At 47.8% G+C, this 20,481-nt stretch overlaps 1 protein-coding gene and 1 long non-coding RNA gene across 2 annotated transcripts; one reads left to right on the top strand and one right to left on the bottom strand.

The window, feature by feature from the left end:
* The first annotated feature begins 1,109 nt into the window (after positions 1–1,109).
* On the top strand, positions 1,110–14,115 carry LOC140421918 (uncharacterized). Its single transcript, XM_072506887.1, has 2 exons — positions 1,110–1,268; positions 7,385–14,115. The coding sequence occupies exon 2, from the start codon at positions 7,744–7,746 to the stop codon at positions 8,917–8,919; it is 1,176 nt and encodes a 391-aa protein (XP_072362988.1). The 5' UTR covers positions 1,110–1,268; positions 7,385–7,743; the 3' UTR covers positions 8,920–14,115.
* On the bottom strand, positions 13,042–20,456 carry LOC140421969 (uncharacterized). Its single transcript, XR_011947183.1, has 3 exons — positions 20,321–20,456; positions 16,352–16,681; positions 13,042–13,509 (listed from the first exon to the last, which is right to left on the bottom strand). It is a non-coding gene; the product is annotated as an uncharacterized lncRNA (long non-coding RNA).
* Positions 20,457–20,481: the final 25 nt, after the last annotated feature.

The raw sequence follows: 20,481 nt of genomic DNA, 5'->3' as shown, positions 1-20,481 counted from the left end.
AGTTCTATGTTATCCGTGTTGTGTTATTCATTTTAATTTGATTATGCTGTTAGTCTGCTTGTAATATTTTGGGATTTACAAACTGAATTGTTATATAATCTTACCCTCTTTCCCCACTCACGACTTTAACCTGTAAACTGGTTCTTCAATTAATCTGGCATTTCATCTCGAGGCTCTGCTCCCTCAAATATCCTGTTCCAAATTAATTCTGCAATGTGTTGCTTGGATGTATGTTGGCAATATCTCTTGTTCCGCTCTGTACCCATTTGCCACGATTTTTTCTGTTACTCTGTTGCATTCAGTGTTTAAAAATGATTTAAAACAAAACAATTTATTAAAAATCTGTCCAACTCATCTGTGAATATATTCAATGACTCCACACCCCACTGGTCCCTGTGGAAGAGAAATCCAGAGACTAATAACCCTCCAAGGGAAGAGATGACTGGATTGCACTTTATTGCAGAACCATAAATAATATATCTGATGTGTACCATATAAGACATGCCTCTGTCTGGTATTAACTTACTGTCCCCTTAAATGTCAGCAATCACCTGGAGAAACTAGCCCTTTATTGTGAATATTAGGAAAGAGACCATCCTTTTAGCCAGACAAATAAATGTGTGAAGCTGAGGGAGCAAAGGATATCAATGTCTTTGAGAGAGAGAGAGAGAGAGAGAGAGAGACCTGGGCCAAGCTTTGCAGAGTCTGCACCCTCCCTGGATTCACTTCCTTTCCCTTCAGTTGCTGCAAGTGACCAATTGAAGGTCAGAATGAGAAAATAAATGGAAAGGGGGAGAAAAGAAAGTGTTTTACTCACAGATGTTGGAGACAAAAACAAGTTTTCAGTCTGTGTGAGGCCCCAGTTTTGCTCATTGTCCAGCTTCCGCATTCAGAAAACGGGAAACTAAGTGGATGGTGGAAGAGTCCTTCCAGTTCACCAACTCTTCCCATTGGTCAACAACTTTCCTCCGCCTCACTCATTGTTCCCCCTCCTCGAGACAAGGTTTCCAGGCAACCGGCTGCGGCCAGAACAAGAAATCTCTCGGTGATTCCCCTCTCCCCACCCCGGGACTGAGAATGTCCGAGGGAGAGCAGAGATTGCGCATGTGCGAGGGAAAGCTCACCCTTGACCTTCCTGCTGAGGCGTTGACCAATGGGAAGGGTTGGATGACCGGAAGGACTCTGGTCCTCCAAGGCAATCCGCGCGGGCTTTGTGTGAATGGAGCTTGGACGTCACAGACTGAACCTTCCTCCTGTCTCCAACATCTGTGAGTAACTCTTTTATTGTCGTCACAATTATTACAGAAACCAATTTACAAGGCTCCAGGCCTCATTACACTTCAAATTGACGATTAAACAGTCACTTAACACAAAACAGCTGCAAGGCACAAGGCCCAATTACATTTCACAATAACGTTGTAACAGTCATTGAACACAAATAGCTGCAAGGCACAGGGCCGAAATACGTTTCCAGATACCAATTAACCAGTCACTTATCACAACCAGCCACAAGGTACAGGCCCTACACATAGTTCAAGTATCAATCGAACAGTCACATAACACGAACAGTCGTGAGGCACAAGGCCTCGAAACCCAACGACCATTCCAAAGAAAAAAGGAACAAAAAAACCACAAGACACGAGTACATTTCGAGGTAACAGCCTCTAAACACACAAGACAAGCAGTTGCGAGGCACAAGGCCCTGATACAATACGGCCGCTTCGGAAACAAATATGACCCACAGGGCCTCGATACATTTTAACAGTGTCATATCAAACCCAATCATCAGGCACCAGGCCTCAATTCACCCCAGAAAAGATTTAACAGGATAGAATCAATCACCGAACACTAATCCCCGCTCACCCACCCCCGTTCACCCCGCCCTGCAGCCGACACCCTGGGGGAAAGGCCCCTCCTCGCTAAGAGCACAGACCACCGGAGAGCCAGACCCGGGCGCGGCAGAGGAGAGAGGGTTCCCCCCTCCTGGACCCCGCCCAAAGGCTCGGGACCATTCGGAGGGAGAGCAGTTTCGCACCAACTAGCGTTCCACCACAATTACTAATTACCATTTCAGGGAAACCCGAAATGAGTTGAATGTCATAGGCTGCTAAAGAAAACGAAAGCAAAGAAAACATGAAAACAAAATCCCTTAGTACTCATAGAAAAGTCCATAAAAAAAAAAAGTCCATTAATTTTGCACGTTCCACATCATGACCCCAGCGCTCCAGCCAAAATTTCACAAGGAACAACATGTCCTCAAAGTCCTCCAATGGCAGCGGCCAGAGTCGCTCCAATGTTGGCAACAGTCGACAACAGGGAAGAAAGTCCCAGAGTCAGTCCCAACCGCCCACAGGGCGTCCAGGGGGGCCGAACCCCCGGAGACCCCAGGAACGGCAGCAACCCACCCCGGGCTGCAGGCCGCGGGCCGCCCATCGGGTATCCACTCCCGGTTCCGACCCGCCGCTTCCAGCAGCCTATCCAGCTGCCATCCTTCCTCCATTCCTTCGTCCTCCATTGGGCGAACTCAAACCCGCCGACAGCAAACCTCGCAGTCCGAAGCAGCGTCTCCGCAGCTCAAACGCTGACTTGAAACACGAGTGGTCGCAGTACTCCGAAACCGGTCTTCTCCCCTTCCCTCGGGGACCAGGAGCAATGGGCGCCGAGTTGCTGTTTCACCCCATCCAGGAAGCTCCCAGAGGCGGCCTGCCTTTCGAATCGGCCCGGGGGCGGACACCAAGCTCGCACACAACCGCCCAAGCCTCCTCCACTTTTCACCCCAGGAGTTTGGACAGTGTCGGCGTAGCTCCCACAATCCCCCACGCTGGGGAACCCGCTCTATCCGCCGCACGGGCGGGTGATCAGGTACTGCGCATGTCCAAGGGTGAGGGGAAGCTGCACATGTGTGGAGGAAAGCCCAGCCCTGACCTTCCTGTGAGGTGTTGGCTAATGGATATAGTTAGGACCGGAAGGACGCTGGTCCTCCAATCAGCGCGGGCTTTATGTGAAAGGAGATTGGGCTTCACACAGACTGAAACATCCTCCTGTGTCTCCAACATCTGTGAGTACCTCTTTTAATGTCGTCACAATTTTCAACACAGACTCATTTACAGGGCACAAGGCCCAATTACACTTCACATTAACGATTCAACAGTCACTGAACACGAAACAGCTGCAAGGCACAAGGCCCAATTACACTTCACATTAACGATTAAACGATCACTGACCACAAAACAGCTGCGAGGCGCCAGGCCCAATTACATTTCACGACAACGTTGTAACAGTCATTGAACACAAACAGCTGCAAAGCGCAGGGCCGAGATACATTTCCAAATACCAATTAACCAGTCATTTATCACAACCAGCCGCAAGGCACAGGCCCTACGTGTAGTTCAGGTAACAATCAAACAGGTTCATAACTCGAACAGTCGTAAGGCACAAGGCCATGAAACCAAACGACTGTTTTAAAAGTAAAAAGAAACAAGGAGACACAAAGCACAATTACATCGAGGCATCAACCTCCAAACACATACACAAGCAGTCGCGAGGCACAAGGCCCCGAAACCATACGACCACTCCAAAATAAAGTAAAGAAAAGAGAAATAAAACCCAAAAGTACAACACACGACACAGGCACGTTTCAAGGTAACGACTCTAAACACAAAAGACAAGCAGTCGCGAGGCACAAGGCCCCGATACAATACGGCCGCTCCAGTTACAAATATGACCCACAGGGCCTCAATTCTTTTTAACAGTATCATATCAAAACCCAATCACCAGGCACCAGGCCTTAATTTACCCCAGAAATGGTTTAACGGGGTAGAATCCATCACCGAACACTAATCCCTGCTCACCCACCCCCGTTCGCCCCGCCCTGCCGCCGACACCCCGGGGGAAAGGCCCCCCCTTGGCTGAGAGCACAGACCCCCCGGAGAGCCAGACCCGGGCGCGGCGGAGGAGAGAGGGTTCCCCTCTCCTGGACCCGCCCGAGGGCACAGGACCATTCGGAGGGAGAGCAGTTCTGCACTAACCAGCGTTCCACCACAATTACTAAATACCATTCCGGAGGACCGAAATGTGTTAAATGTTATAGGCTACTAAATAAAACAAAAGCAAGGAAAACAAGAAAGCAAATCCCTCATTATACATAGAAAAAGTCTGCAGAAAAAGTCCATTAATTTTGCAAGTTCCATAACACAGCACCGGCGCTCTTGCCGAAATTTCACGAGGAACAACATGTCCTCAAAGTCCTCCAATGGCAGCAGCCAGAGTCACTCCAATGTTGGCAACAGTCGACAACGGGGAAGAAAGTCCCAGAGTCAGTCCCAACCGCCCACAGGGCGTCCAGGGGGGCCGAACCCCCGGAGACCCCAGGAACGGCAGCAACCCACCCCAGGCTGCAGGCCGCGGGCCGCCCATCGGGTATCCACTCCCGGTTCCGACCCGCCGCTTCCAGCAGCCTATCCAGCTGCCATCCTTCCTCCATTCCTTCGTCCTCCATTGGGCGAACTCAAAACCGCCGACAGTAAACCTCGCAGTCCGAAGCAGCGTCTCCGCAGCTCAACCGCTGACTTGAAACACGACTGGTCTCAGTACTCCGAAACCGGTCTTCTCCCCTTCCCTCAGGGACCAGGAGCAATGGGCGCCGAGTTGCTGTTTCACCCCATCCAGGAAGCTCCCAGAGGCGGCCTGCCTTTCGAATCGGCCCGGGGGCGGACACCAAGCTCGCACACAACCGCCCAAGCCTCCTCCACTTTTCACCCCAGGAGTTTGGACAGTGTCGGCCTTAGCTCCCACAATCCCCCGCGCTGGGGAACCCGCTCTATCCGCCGCACGGGCGGGTGATCAGGTACTGCGCATGTCCAAGGGTGAGGGGAAGCTGCGCATGTGTGGAGGAAAGCCCAGCCCCTGACCTTCCTGTGAGGTGTTGGCTAATGGATAGAGTTAGGACCGGAAGGACGCTGGTCCTCCAATCAGCGCGGGCTTTATGTGAAAGGAGATTGGGCTTCACACAGACTGAAATGTCCTCCTGTCTCCAACATCTGTGAGTAAAACACTTTCTTTTCTCCCCCTGTCCATTTCTTGTCTCATTCTCACCTTCAATTGGTCACTTGCAGCAACTGAAGGGAAAGGAAGTCAATCCAGGGAGGGTGCAGACTCTGAAAAGCTTGGCCCAGGTCTCTCTCTCTGAAAGACATTGACATCCTTTGCTCCCTCAGCTTGACACATTTATTTGTCTGGCTAAAATGATGGTCTCTTTCCTAATGTTCACATTTAAAGGGCTGGTTTCCCCAGGAGATGGCTGACATTAAAGGGAACAGTAAACAGGACAAACCAAACCAATTACTTTCCTGTCGGAATACTCTCCACCATCAGCAAAGTGATGGAAGGGGTCATTAACAGCGCTATCAAGTGGTACTTACTCAGCAAAACCTGCTCACGGACGCTCAGTTTGGGTTCCACCAGGGTCACTCAGCTCCTGTCCTCATTCCAGCCTTGGTTCAATCATGGACAAAAGAGGTGAATGCCAGAGGTGAGAGTGACTGCCCTTGGTATCAGGGCAGCATTTGACCGACTATGGCATCAAGGAGCCCCAGCTAAACTGGAGTCAGTGGGAATCGGGGGAAACTCTCCGCTGGTTGGAGTCATACCTGGCACAAAAAAAGATGGTTGTAGTGGTTGGAGGTCAATCATCTCAGCTGCAGGAGTTCCTCAGGGCACACTCCTAGGCCCAACCATCTTTAGCTGCTTCATCAATGACCTACCTTTCATCATAAGGCCAGAAGTGGGGATGTTTGTGGATGACTGCACAATCTTTAGCACCATTCATGACTCCAGATAATGAAGCAGTCCATGTCCAAATGCAGCATGTCCTGCACAGTATCCAGATGTTGGCTGATAAGTGGCAAATCACATTTGTGCTACACAAGTGCCAGGCAACGACCATCTCCTACCAAGGAGGATCTAACCACTGCCCCTTGACATTAGCATTGGTGAATCCTCCACAACCAACATCCTGAGGGTTATCATTGATCAGAAACTGAACTGGACTAGCCATATTAATATGGTGGCCACCAGGGCAGGCCAAAGGCTACAGCGGCTAACACACCTCCTGACCCCCAAAGCCTCTCCACCATCTACAAGGCACAAGTCAGGCATGTAACAGAATAATCACTACTTGCCTGGTTGAGTGCAGCTCCAACATGCTGCTCTACACCATCCAGAACAAAGCAGCCCGCTTGACTGCTCCACATTCCATGAATATTCAAACACTCCACCACCGACGAACAGTGGCAGCCGTGTATACCATCTACAAGATACACTGCAGTAACTCACCAAGGTTCCTCCGACAGCACCTTCCAAACCCACAACCACTACTATCTAGAAGGCCAAGAGCAGCAGATAGTTGAGAACCCCACTACCTGGAGGTTCTCCTCCAAGTCACTCACCAGACAGACTTGGAAATATATCGCCCTTCCTTCATTGTTGCTGGGGCGACATCCTGTAACTCCTTCCCTGACAGCACAGGGTGTGTACCTACAACTTAAGGACTGCAGCGGTTCAAGAAGGCAACTCATCACCACCTTCTGAAGGGCAACTAGGGATGGGCAATAAATGCTGGCTGAACCAGCAACTCCCACATCCCGTAAATGAATTTAAAAAAATGTTATATTGCACAGAGATATATCTAGTGTTATATAGAATGTATTAGATATATTATTGATGGTTCTGTAATGAAATACATGTATTATTAGTTCTACCTACATTATATATTTCCAGTGATACAGTCATTGCAGCACTTATGGAATCCATTTGGGAACTCAAGTCAATGCCGACTCTCTGTACAGCAATCCAGTCAGTGCCATTCCCCCTCGATATCCCTGTTCCCCTGAAAGCTTATTTTCTTCATATATTATTTTGAATTATTGATCATCTCGACTTCCACAACGCTTGTGGGCAGTGAGTTCCCTGTCATGACCACTCCATGACTAAATAAAGTTCTTCCTCAGAATTTCCCTATCTCTAATCAGTAAATGTATTTATATGGAGATTCTCTACTCTTGTACAGGTTTTAGTGAGTTTAGATTTGTTGATCAGCACCTTCAGGAAAATTGGGAGGGAAAGTAAGTGAATATAGGTCTCTCTGTCCAGGGTAGGAAGCAGTGAGCTTGGATTTGTCAATCAGCCTGAATCGGCACCTTCAGGAGAATTGGGAGGGGGAATATTAGCTACAGCAGAGTGAGAATGGAGGGAGAGTGTGTGGGATTGAGATTTAGAGCATTTCAGGGAAAGAGAGAGGAAAGAATGTTCGATAGAAACTAGAATTGTCTGTTCTGAGTTTCTATCCTGTACTAACAATGATTACTGTTGTAAAATCTGTTTGCAGGAAGTTCGAACAAGAGGAGTTTGAGGCCGAGCTCTCAAACTAAATATCACGTCAAGAACTGACTGAGTCACTCAATTCTTGGGATCATCGGCCTTTGAATCTAGTAGGAGAAATGTTTGTCTATTCTGTCTGCTTCAAGAGATTTTAAACATCAGTGTGTCTGGAAAAGCACTGAGACACACACACACACCCGTGTGAGACTGTTACAGAGCACTGACTGTGGAAAGAACTTTAACCAGTGACACAGCCTGAACAAATACTACACCATTCACAGAAGGGAGAGACTGTACATGTGTTCTGTGTGTGGCCGAGTCTTCAACTGATCATCCAACGTGGTGAGACGCAAGATCACCCGGACCATGGAGAAACCATGGAAATGTGAGGATTGTGGGAAGGGATTCAGAGCCCCGTGCGAGCTGGAAAGTCATCAACGCAGTCACACTGGAGAGAGGCCTTTCACCTGCTCTCAGTGTGAAAAGGGATTCACTGTAATGGGCAACCTGCGGAAACACGAACGAGTTCACACTGGAGAGAGGCCTTTCACCTGCCCTCAGTGTGAAAAGGGATTCACTGACATTAGCAGCCTGCGGACACACGAACGAGTTCACACTGGAGAGAGGCCTTTCACCTGCCCTCAGTGTGAAAAGGGATTCACTCACATTGGCAACCTGCGGCAACACGAACGAGTTCACACTGGGGAGAGGCCTTTCACCTGCCCTCAGTGTGAAAAGAGATTCAATTATATTGGCAACCTGCGGAAACACGAACGAGTTCACACTGGAGAGAGGCCTTTCACCTGCTCTCAGTGTGAAAAGAGATTCAATGTCATTGGCAGCCTGCGGCAACACGAACGAGTTCACACTGGGGAGAGGCCATTCACCTGCTCTCAGTGTGAAAAGGGATTCACTAACATTGGCCACCTGCGGAGACACGAACGAGTTCACACTGGAGAGAGGCCTTTCACCTGCTCTCAGTGTGAAAAGAGATTCAATGATATTGGCAACCTGCGGAAACACGAACGAGTTCACACTGGAGAGAGGCCTTTCACCTGCTCTCAGTGTGAAAAGAGATTCACTGACATTGGCCACCTGCGGAGGCACGAACGAGTTCACACCGGGAAGATGCCATTCACCTGCTCTGACTGTGGGAAGGGATTCTTTCAGTTGTCCGACCTGCAGAGTCACCAGAGAGTTCACACCGGGGAGAAGCCGTTCATCTGCACTGTGTGTGATAAGGGATTTGCTCATTCATCCCACCTGCTGAAACACAATGTCAATCACACCAAGAGCAGGCCCTTTAAATGCTCTGACTGCAAGAGGGGTTTCAAAAGCTCTCAGCTACTGATGTCCCACCAGCGCTTTCACTCTGAGGAGAGACCGTTCAGCTGCTCTCATTGCACAAAGAGCTTTAGTACCTCATCCAACTTGCGGAGACACCAGCGAGGTCACACTGGGGAGAGCCCGTTCACCTCGCCGACTGGGAAAAGATTCACTCGGTCATCACTTGCTGAGCCACAACGTCACTCACACCAATGAGAGACCCTTTTAAATGCTCCGACTGTGGGAGTGGGTTTCAAAGCTCTTGGGTACTGATGGAACACCAGTGCATTCACACTGAGGAGAGACCGCTCAGCTCCTCTCACTGCGACAAAGAGGTTTCAAACATCATCCACATTGCGGAGACATCAGCGAGTTCACACTGGAAAGAAGCCATTCACCTGCTCTCACTGGGGAGGGATTCACTCAGTCGTCCAACACGCTGAGACACCAAAGGGTTCACAAGTGATGATGGGTTAGATTCTGCTGTTATTCCTGCTGTTAATCACATCCAGGACTGAACCTGGAGTGGGTGGAGGGATTTGTCTCCTCGTCAACACCTGGTGCTCGGATGTGGCGACCCTGGGGAACTACTGATCCCTGGACCTGGAATACCTGACTGTGAAGTGCCATCCATACGGCCTTCCATGGAGTTCACTTCTGCCATCATCACGGCGGTCTACATCCCACCCCAGGCGGAAGTGAAGAAGGCGCTTGATGAATTGTAACCGCTATAAATAACAATGAAACAGAATACCCGGAGGCCTTGTTCATCGTGGCTGGGGACATCAACCAGGCCAACCTCAAGAGTGTACTGCCAAAATTCCACCAACACATCTCCTGTCCCGACAGGGGCCCCAACATCCTTGACCATTGCCACACAAACATCAAGGGCGCCTGATGATCCATCCCCTGACCGCACTTCGGAAAATCGGACCACAAGATGGCGCTCCTTCTCTCGGCGTACAAGCAGAAACTTGAACGGGAAAATCCGGTTAAGAAGGTTGTGCAAATGCTGGTCTGAGGCAAAAGAGCTCCTACGTGACTGGTCCATATTCAAGAACTCGGCAGTTAGCCGAAACGAGTATGCCAGCACCATCACAGGCTTCATCAGCAAGTGTGTAGAAGATTGTGTGTCAAAGAAGGTAGTACGTACGTTACCCAACCAGAAACCATGGCTTAATCGGGAGAGTGACTGGTCTGAGGCGTTCAAGTCAGGCAACCCTGACCTGTACAAAAAAATCTAGGTACAACCTCTGCAAAGCCAACAGGGATACCAAGAGACAACAGAAGAGTTGTCCAGACTAAGCGAGAATCATGGACTCTCATCGATTGTGGCAAGGCGTAAACAACATAATGCGCTAAAAAGCAAAGCCGAGTAGAATCTTTAGCAACAGTGCTTCCCCTTCCCAACAAACGCAATGCATTCTATGCTTATTTCGAGCAGGAAACCAACAAACCTTTGTCATCTGCCCCAGCAGCCTTGGACACGCCCATGCCCACCGTCACAGCCTCCAAAGTCAGATTGGCCTTCTTGAAAGTGAAGCCTCGGAAAGCGACAGGTCCTGACGGGAGTCCCTGCCATGCACCCAGATCATGTGCGGACATCCTCAACCTTTCCCTCCTCCGTTCTGAGGTTCCCACCTGCTTCAAGAAGACCACCATCATACCGGTGCCAAAGAAGAACCAGGCAACGTGCCTCAATGACATCGATCATTATGAAATGCTTAGACCACAGCTGGAGTAATGTGTGCAGTTTTACTTAGGAAAGGTATTGCCACAGAGGAACAGCAACAAAGTTTGACCAGACTTGTCCCGGGTATGGCAGGACTGTCCTATGAAAGCAGATTGGGGAAACTAGGCCTCTTTTCTCTAGAGTTCCAAGGAATGAGAGGGGATTTCATTGAAACTTACAAAATCCACAAAGGAATAGACAGGGTGGGTGCAGGTGAGAGGTTTCCCCTGGTTGGAGAGTCTGGAACCAGGGGACACAATTTCAAACTAAGGGAGAAGCCACTTAGGACGGGTCTCTGAGGAGACATTTCTTTACTCCTCGGGTTGTGAATCTTTGGAATTCTCTACCCCAGAGGGCTGTGGAAGCTCAGTCACTGAGTGTGTTTCAAGCAGAGACTGACAGATTTCTTTTTTTTTTGTTTAATAAATTATTTTCTTCTAATTAAGGGGCAGTGGAGCGTGGCCAATTCACCAATGCTGCACATCAAGTTCGGTTGTGGATCTGAGACCCACAAGGCACTAGGAGAATGTGCAAACTCCACATGGACAGTGACCCAGGGCCAGGATCGAACGCAGGTTCTTGGTGCCGTGAGGCAACAGTGCTAACCACTGGGCAACCGTGCCACGCAACTGACAGATTTCTAAATATCAATAACCCATATGGATATGGAGATAGTGTGGGGAAAAAGACATTGAATCATAGGATCATAGTATTTACAGGGCAGAAGGAGGCCATTTGGCCCATTGAGTCTGCACCGGCCCTTGGAAAGAGCACCCGACCAAAGTCCACACCCCCACCCTATCGCCGTAACCCAGTAACCCCACCCAACCTTTTTGGACATTAAGGGCATTTTAGCATGGCCAATTCACCTAACCTGCACATCTTTGGACTGTGGGAGGAAACCCACTCAGACACCTGGAGAAAGTGCAAACTCCGCACAGATAGTAACCCAAGCCGGGAATCGGACCTGGGACCCGGGAGCTGTGAAGCAACTGTGCTAACCAGTGTGCTACCATGAAATGGATGATCAGCCATGATCGCATTGAATGGCGGCGCAGGATCGATGGGCTGAATGGCCAACTCCTGCTCTGATGCTCCAATGGTATAAAGATCGGTAGGAAAGTAAACTGTGAAGAGGACATAAGGAGACTACAAAGGATAGAGGTAGGTTATGTGAGTGGGAAAAGATCTGCCAAATGGAGAATAATGTGAGAAAATGAGAAATTGTCCATGTTGCCAGAAGAATAAAACAGTTTCTGATCTGAATAGTGAGAGATTGTAGAGCTCTGAGACTCCGAGGTATCTGGGTGTCCAAGAGCATGAATCACAAAAAGGGAATTGAATACAAAAGTAGGGAGGTTGTGCTTCAGTTATACAGGACATTGATGAGTCCACATCTGGAGCACTGTGTATAGTCTTGCTCTCATTTAAGGAAGGATGTAAATGTGTTGGAAGCAGTTCAGAGAAGGTTTACTGGACTCGTACCTGGAATTGGAGGCTGGTCTTATGAGGAATGATTGGACGGGCTGGGCTTGTGTCCGATGGAGTTTAGGTGACTTGATTGAACCGTATCAGATCCTGAGGGGCCTTGACAGGGTGGATGTGGAAAGGATGTTTCCTCTTGTGGGAGAATCTAGAAATTGGAGTCACTTTAAAAGTAACAACTTGCCTATTTAAGGCAGAGGAGAACTTTTTTCTCTCAGAGTTGGGAGTCTTTGGAACTCTCTTCCTCAAAGGGCAGTGGAAGCAGAGTCTTTGAATATTTTGAAGAATGAGTTGAATAGATTCTTGATAAGCAAGGGGGTGAATGGTTATCGGGGGGAATGTGGAATTGAGGTTACAATCAGATCAACTTATTAAATGGTGGAGCAGGCTCGAGGGGCCGAGTGGCCTACTCCAGCTCCTAATTTGGATGTTATCACATCCTATATAATAGATTGTAGCATTTTACCTCCAACTGATGTCAAGCTAATGGGTCTGTGGTTCCCCGTTTTCTCTCTCACTCCTTAAATAGTGTGGTTACATTTACTACCTTCCAATCTGCAGGAACCATTCCAGAATCTATAGAATTTTGAAAGATGATCACCAATGTACCCACTATCTCTCCAGCCGCCTCTTTCAACACTCTGGGATGGAGAGCATCAGCTTTTGGGGATTTATTAACTTTCAACCACATTAATTTCTCCAGTATTACTTTCTCACTAATACTAATCTCTTTCAGTTCCTCGTGCTCACTGGTCCCTTGGTTCTCTAGTGTTTTAGGACAATTTCTGTATCTTCCTCTGTGAAGACAGACACACATTGTTTAGTTTCGCTGAAATTTCCTTATTCCCCATCATAAACCCTTCTGTCTCTGCCTGGAATGGACCCACATTGGTCTTTGCGAATCTTTTCCTTTTCACATTTTATAGGAACTTTTCCAATCGTTTTTTTATGTTTCTAGCCAGTTTGCTCTCGTCTTCTATTTTCTCTTTATGAGTTTCTTGATCCTCCTTTGTAAATACTAAAACAAGTTTCCAATCCTCAGGGTTACACTTATTTTGGCAACTATATGAGTGATAAGATCTCTTATTTTATCTTCAAAAATGAGCCCAAGATCTGGTTGATTGGAGGTGTCCAAAAATACAACTTTATTGCTAATTATCCACCTCAATTCTCTTACATAAAAATAATTCAAAATTCAGATCAAATAATACGTCAAAACATAACAAAGAGAGTTAAACAAAAACATTGGGGAAACACGGTAGCATTGTGGATAGCACAATTGCTTCGCCGCTCCAGGGTCCCAGGTTCAATTCCGGCTTGGGCCACTGTCTGTGCGGAGTCTGCACATCCTCCCCGTGTCTGCGTGGGTTTCCTTCGGATGCTCCGGTTTCCTCCCACAGTCCAAAGATGTGCAGGTTAGGTGGATTGGCCAGGATAAATTGCCCTTAGTGTCCAAAATTGCCCTTAGTGTTGGGTGGGGTTACTGGATTATGGGGATAGGGTGAAGGTGTTGACCTTGGGTAGGGTGCTCTTTCCAAGAGCCGGTGCAGACTCGATGGGCCGAATGGACTCCTTCTGCACTGTTAATTCTATGAAATAAGAAAATATTAGGAAATCAATAGATGGTTCAGAATTTCTTAAAGCATGAATATAGAACAAACTTTAGTCATGAAACTATTCTTAAAGAAATTCTTATCAATGGTCTAACCCCTTATTGGTTTCAAATTCTCAGCTGAGGCTTCCTGATTTAATCAGAAAACTCTGTCACTTGGAGCATGATTTGTTATCCAGGCATTGGTCTTTACTGAAGATTCATTAATGTCTATCAAGTTAATTAAATGTCTACATGCTCCCGCCACGTGTACCAATCCTCTGAAGATAAGGCGTTCTGCATTAACCTTGCTTGTTGCTAAGGCTTTGCTACATTTTGTAAATGTTTCTGTTGCTGAGGCTGCGATACGTTTTCATTGCTAGATGTATTCGTAGAACAATGTTTTATTCATGACGAGGGCTTTTATGCAACTTTTCTTGAAACTGTGTTAGATTCTGACACATATTAAGTTGCTGTACAGCAATTCTCATATTTTTATCTGAAACAATTTCTGCCTGTATGTATACTGAATTTAAGAATTATACTGCATTGATTCTTCAAGGTACCAATAAATCAGTGAAGCAATAAATCTGTAATCTATCAATGAGCCTCTTCCTTTGACCTAATGGAATCTTTAATGTTTCTTGATAGTCACGGTTGCGTCACTTTTCCTGTTGGATTTTTGTTTCTTAAAGGAATCTATATTTTATGTAAATATGTGATAATTCCTTAAATGCGATTGCCTGTGTTTCATTACACATTTTATTGTATGTTCCCAATCAACTTGCCCCTCATAGCTTGACAGTTTCCTTCTGAGACAGAACCATGTAACCACCATAGCCTATCTTCATCTGAACTGCATGCATTGGGGTTCCAAACAGAAACAGGAACTATCTGTCATCTACCTTCCAAACACCCTTTCACTCTGTGATCCTTATGAAATTTGCCACAAGGCTCAAGAGCATCAGTCATGAGAAGGCCAGTCCAGCAGAAAGAAACCCTCCGACCCTCCCCATTGACCAACTGACAGAATGAACACAATGCAGTCCTGGATGTAATTGAGAGCAGAAACAATAACAACAGAATCCAACCCCTGTAATCAATTGTGACCATGTTGGTGTCTCAGCAAGTTCGAGAAAGCACAGAATCCCTTCTCACACTGAGAGCAGGTGAACGGCTTCTCCCCAGCATGAACTCGCTGGTGCCTCCGCAGTGTGGATGATTCACAGAATCCCTTCCCACAGTGAGAGCAGATGAATGGCCTCCCCAGTGTGAACCCACTGGTGCCTCTGCAGGCTGGATAATTGAGTGAATCCATTCCCACACCGAAAGCAGGTGAACGGTCTCTCCCCAGTGTGAACTCACTGGTGTGTCTGCAGGGTGAATGACTGATTGAATCCTTTCCCACAAAGAGAGCAGCTGAATGGTCTCAGCCAAGTGTGAATGTGCCAATGAGCTTCCAGTACAAATAGGCACTGCAGTTGACCATTTGGCCCATTGAATTTGCTCAACCCTGTAATAAGCTCAATGGCCGATCTAGCTCAGCACCATTTCCCTTAGTGACTTCAACATCTCGAAACCTATCAACTCGATCTGGAAAATACTTGATGACTTGAGGCTCCACAGTCCTCTGGAGCAGAGAATTCCAAAGCTTCACCACATCCTGGAGTGAAGAATTCGCTCCTCATCTTAACTTTCAGTCCATTTTCCTACCTGTTCCCCGTGCCCCTCAACTCCCTCGTCAATCAGAATTCTGTCTAACTTCACGGCGCCAAGGACCCAGGTTCAATCCCGGCCCCAGGACACTGCGTTTGGAGTTTGCACAGTCTCTCCGTGTCTGTGTGGGTCTCATCCCCACAGCCCAAAGATGTGCAGGGTTGGTGGATTGGCCATTCTAAATTGGCCCTTAATTGGAAAAAACATGAATTGGGTACCTTAAATGAAAAAATTATGTTTTGGCGAGGGAGGGGGGGTGGGGGGGGGGTCACAATCAAATCCAGTGACTACCAACATATACTTTGTGTCAGGTTGGTGTCAATGTCCACCCCCTCACTTTTCATCCGAGTCTCAGGAGGTTGGAGACTGCTCCGGACAAGTAATGGCGGACGCAGCTCCCACAATCCTCCCATGCTGGAGAAACTGCTTTATCCCAGATGGGTGGGTGGTCTGGAACTGCACATGTCCAAGGGAGAGGGACCCTTAATTGAAAAAAAGACTGGGCACGTATAATAAAACAAATAATTCTGTCTAGCTTATTCTTGAATATATTCAATGACTCCCAGACTCCACTGGACCCTGGGGGAAACAAATTCCAGAGATTAACAACCCTCTGAGATAAGAGATTACTGAAAATATATAACATGGTTGCAGTACAATATTAAAAGACTAGAAATAATAATAAATGTACTTTACAGGTCCAGATGGAGCAGGTTAAAGAGGTGTGAATTGTCTCAAGCCAGGACAGTTGGTAGGATTTCGCAAGCCCAGGCCAGATGGTGGGGGGTGAATGTAATGCGACATGAATCCAAGGTCTTGGTTGAGGCTGTACTCATGTGTGCGGAACCTAGCTATAAGTTTCTGCTTGGCGATTCTGCATTGTTGGGTTGCAAAATCCTATCGACTCTCCTGGCTTGAGACAATTCACATCTCTTTAACCTGTGATTATCCCTCTCTCCAGTTGCTCTGTCTGGACCTGTAAAGACTTAATTACCTGCAAAGACTCTCATTCAACAGTATCGTCTTGCATCATTGACTTTATCTATCTATATGTTTCTGGAACCCACCTCTTCATTCACCTGAGGAAGGAGCTGTGCTCTGAAAGTTAGTGATTCGAAACAAACCTGTTGGACTTTTAACGTGGTGTTGTGAGACTTCTTACTTTTACTTTAACACGATCAATAATCACACTCCATGGTTACGTTGCAGAAATTGTCACTCAATTCTCCTGGAACCAGCCCAATGTGATTCTTCATTCCTGTGTTTACTGCCATTGTGTTCCTTTGCCTGACTGGCAACCCTTAACCCCAGAGGTGTCTTGCTGTGATGGTTCTCCGGATTGGATTGGATTTGTTTATTGTCACGTGTACCGTATTCAGGTCCCGATAAACCAAGTGACTCTTCCAAATCCTGAAGTGATGTTTGTTTTTTTCTGCAAATCTTCATCTAATATCCTGTAAGATGCAAGTTGAGAACAGACAATTCTAGTTTCTATAAAACATTCTTTCCTTTCTCATTCTCCAAAAGCTGTAAATTTCCACCCAACACACTCTCCCTCCATTCTCACTCTACAGTATGTAATATTTATCTTCTCTAATCCTCCCAAATCTCGAAAGGTGCTGCTTCAGGCTGATTCACAGATCCATGCTCACTGCTTCCTGTCCTGGACAGAGGCCTGAAAATCTCCATGCAGGCTGCCAGACAGGAATATGTCTATAATACCAAACTCAAAATGTGTGCAACATACAAACTTCCTTTCGCTTCAGTTGCTGCAAGTCACCAAAGTCCCCTCAGAATGAGAAAAGAAATGGAAAGGTAAAGTAGAGTTGGAGAGGCTACTCCCTCTTAATAATAATCGGGGGCAGCACAGTGGCGCAGTGGGTTAGCACTGCGGCCTCACAGCACCAAGGTCCCAGATTTGATTCCGGCTTTCGGACACTGTGTGGAGTTTGCACATTCTCCCCGTGTTTGTGATGGTTTTGTCCCCACAACCAAAAAGATGTGCAAACTAGGTGGATTGGCCATGCAAAATTGTCCCTTAATTGGGGAAAAAAATGAATTGGGTACCCTAAAATTTTTAAATAATAATCTTTATTATTGTCACAAGTCGGCTTACATTAACACTGCAATGGGGCGGTACGGTGACGCAGTGGTTAGCTCTGCCGCCTCACGGCGCCAAGGTCCCAGGTTAGATTCTGGATCGGGGTCACTGTCCGTGTGGAGTTTGCACATTCTCTCTGTGTTTGCCTGGGTTTTGTCCACACAACCCACAGTTGTGCAGGGTAGGTGGATTGAACACGCTAAATTGCCCCTTAATTTTAAAAGATGAATTGGGTAATCTATATTTAAAAAAAAACACTGCAATGAAGTTACTGTGAAACTCCCCTAGTCACCACATTCGGCGCCCGTTAGGGTACACAGAAGGAGAATTCAGAATGTTCAATTCACCAAACGCACGTCTTTCAGGCATTCTAGATGGGCAGCCTGGTAGCCCAGTGGTTAGCACCGTTGCTTCACATCTCCAGGGTCCCAGGTTCGATTCCGGCTTCGGTCACTGTCTGTGGAAATCTGCATGTTCTCCCCGTGTCAGCGTAGGTTTCGTACGGGTGCTCCAGTTTCCTCCCACAGTGCAAAGATGTGCAGGTTAGGAGGATTGACCATGATAAATTGCCCTTAGTGTCCAAAATGGTTAGGTGGAAGTTCTGGTGGCGGCTAAGGAGGAGTAAGTCGCACACTTGGTGGCTCTCAATCCAGTCGGACTTTTTCCCTGACTTTTTTGTACTTTTGAGTGCTAGTTTGGAAGGCATAGGCACTCAGGCACTGACTCCAGACACAGGTGTATGGAATTAAGAAGCAGAAAGAATCGCAAACAGTTGAAGAAGTGGGCAAACAAGGGCAGTGTACAAGCTGCTGCTGAGGACAATATGGCCGACGTCCGGACCGCGGTGCAGACAGCCCAGCCAACGACGGAGCATCTGTTGAAGGTCATTCAAGAGTGCTTTACTGTTTTGCAGCGGAACAGTTTAGACCTGATTCAGAAGGACATCGAGGGCTTGAGCATAGGCTGGATGCCCAGGATCGTACGATCCAGAAGTTGGAAAAGGCGCTGGAGGAGCAGGAGGATAACCAAAATGGTGGTGGAAGCGGAGATAGAGAGGCTGAAGGACCAACAAAAAAGGCTTCTGGAGAAGGTAGAGGACCTGGAAAATAGGTCGCATCAGCAGAATTTGAGAATCGTTGGTCTCCCGGAGGGGGCTGAGGGAGACGGTGCCGCGATGTGGCGGGCATGTTCCAGAAGCTGTTGGGAGATGATGACTTCCCGCGCCCGGTGGAAGTGGACAGGGCGCACAGGGCGCTGGTGAGGCAGTCGCGAGAGGCGCCCCCCCTCCCCCGAGCGATGGTGGCCCGGTTTCACAGGTTCCTGGACAAGGAGCGGGTGCGACAGTGGGCTAAGCGTACGCGGAGCTGCCATTGGAATAACAGTGCCATGCGCATCTACCAGGACCTGAGCGTGGAGGTGACTAGAAGAAGGGCAGGCTACAGGCAAGTCAAAGAGATTCTGTTTAAGAAGCAGGTGAAGTTTGGGCTGCTGTATCCGGCTCACCTGTGGATCACACACGAGGGACGGCACCATTACTTTGAGGAGCCCGAGGATGCGATGGACTTCGCCAAGAGAGGAGGGCTGGTGCCGAACTGAGGACTTTGTGGACATGGGTTAATAAGACACTGGGCGATGTTTTCACTCATCGGGGGGGGGGGGGCGGCGGGGGCGGGGCAGGTGGATGAATACTTCTTACACTGCAAATAAGAGGTGCAGGTGTTGGAGAACCAGCGCTGTCTGGAGGTTTGTTTGGCGAAGGCCGAGGAGAATTATAAGGAGGCCCGAGTAAGCTATTGCTGAAGGAGGTTAACGCAGCAAGACTCCCTATTTACTCAGCAGGTTGAGAAAAGTTGAAAGATTGCGAGGCAGAAGTTGTACGAGTTTGGGAGTAACCCGAGCAAATACAAAGGCCGACTTTGGAGCGAATTTCTCTGTGCGGCTTGGCAAAGGGAAAAGGGTCACGAAGATGGAGGAAATAAACAGGAATTTCGGGAATTCTATGCAGGATTATACAAGTCTGAGCAGTCTGGTGATGTATTGGCAGTGTGGAGCATTATTTATTTTCCTTGAATCTCCCGGAAGCCTCAGAAAGCCAGCATGAGGCTCTTAATGCTACTCTTTCTAGGGAAGCGATGTCAAAGACCATGGAGGAGCTTCAGCCAGGTAAAGCGCTGGGACCACATGGCTGTGGGTGTGGGTTTTATAGGGGATTTGAGGTTTACTGTTGGAACTATTTGTGGGTTTGTATTATCACTTTGACTCAAGTATGCTGCCTCTTTCTGAGGCTTATGTCTGTTTGATTCTGAAGCGGACAAGGATCGAGGGAGCGCATCTCTTATCAGCCAATCTATCTTTTGAATGTTGACTTGAAACTGCTATCTAAAGTTTTGGTGAGAAAGCTGGAGGGCATCCTTCCAACAATCAATTTATTTTTTAAATTTAGAGTACCCAATTCATTTTTTCTAATTTAGGGACAATTTAGCTTGGCCAATCCACCTCCCCTGCATATCTTTGGGTTGTGGGGGTGAAACCCACACAAACACGGGGAGAATGTGCAAACTCCACATGGTCAGTGACCCAGAGCCGCGATGAAACCTGGGACCTCGGTGCCGTGAGGCAGCAGTGCTAACCACTGCACTACCGTGCTGCCCTCCATCTGACAATCATGAGGGAGGACCAGTCTGACCTCGCTCTGCATCACTAACCAGCTGAGCTAAATTGGCTCCTAATTATATTACAAGCTGGGCAGCGGCAGGGTTCATGAATGTCGTATTTGGGCTTCTGAGAAGATCTCGACAAATAAATGTGTCAAGCTGAGGGAGCAAAGGATGTCAATGTCTTTAAGAGAGAGAGAGAGACCTGGGCCAAGGTTTGCAGAGTCTGCACCCTCCCTGGATTCACTTCCTTTCCCTTCAGTTGCTGCAAGTGACCAATTGAAGGTGAGAATGAGAAACGAAATGGAAAGAGGGAGAAAAGAAAATGTTTTACTCACAGATGTTGGAGACGGGAGGAAGTTTGCGTCCTTGTGAAGTTCAATCGAGCAGTCACACAAAGCCCGAGCTGATTAGCTGGAGGACCATCCTTCTGGTCCTCCAACTCTTGCCATTGGTCAATACCTCAGGTAAAAGGTCAGAAGGCGGGCTCCCCTTTACA

This window comes from Scyliorhinus torazame, chromosome 5, assembly GCF_047496885.1.
Source record: "Scyliorhinus torazame isolate Kashiwa2021f chromosome 5, sScyTor2.1, whole genome shotgun sequence".
Lineage (NCBI taxonomy): Eukaryota > Metazoa > Chordata > Chondrichthyes > Carcharhiniformes > Scyliorhinidae > Scyliorhinus > Scyliorhinus torazame.
The sequence above is the reverse complement of the archived record's forward strand: the minus strand, read 5'-3'. Positions and strand labels throughout refer to the sequence as shown.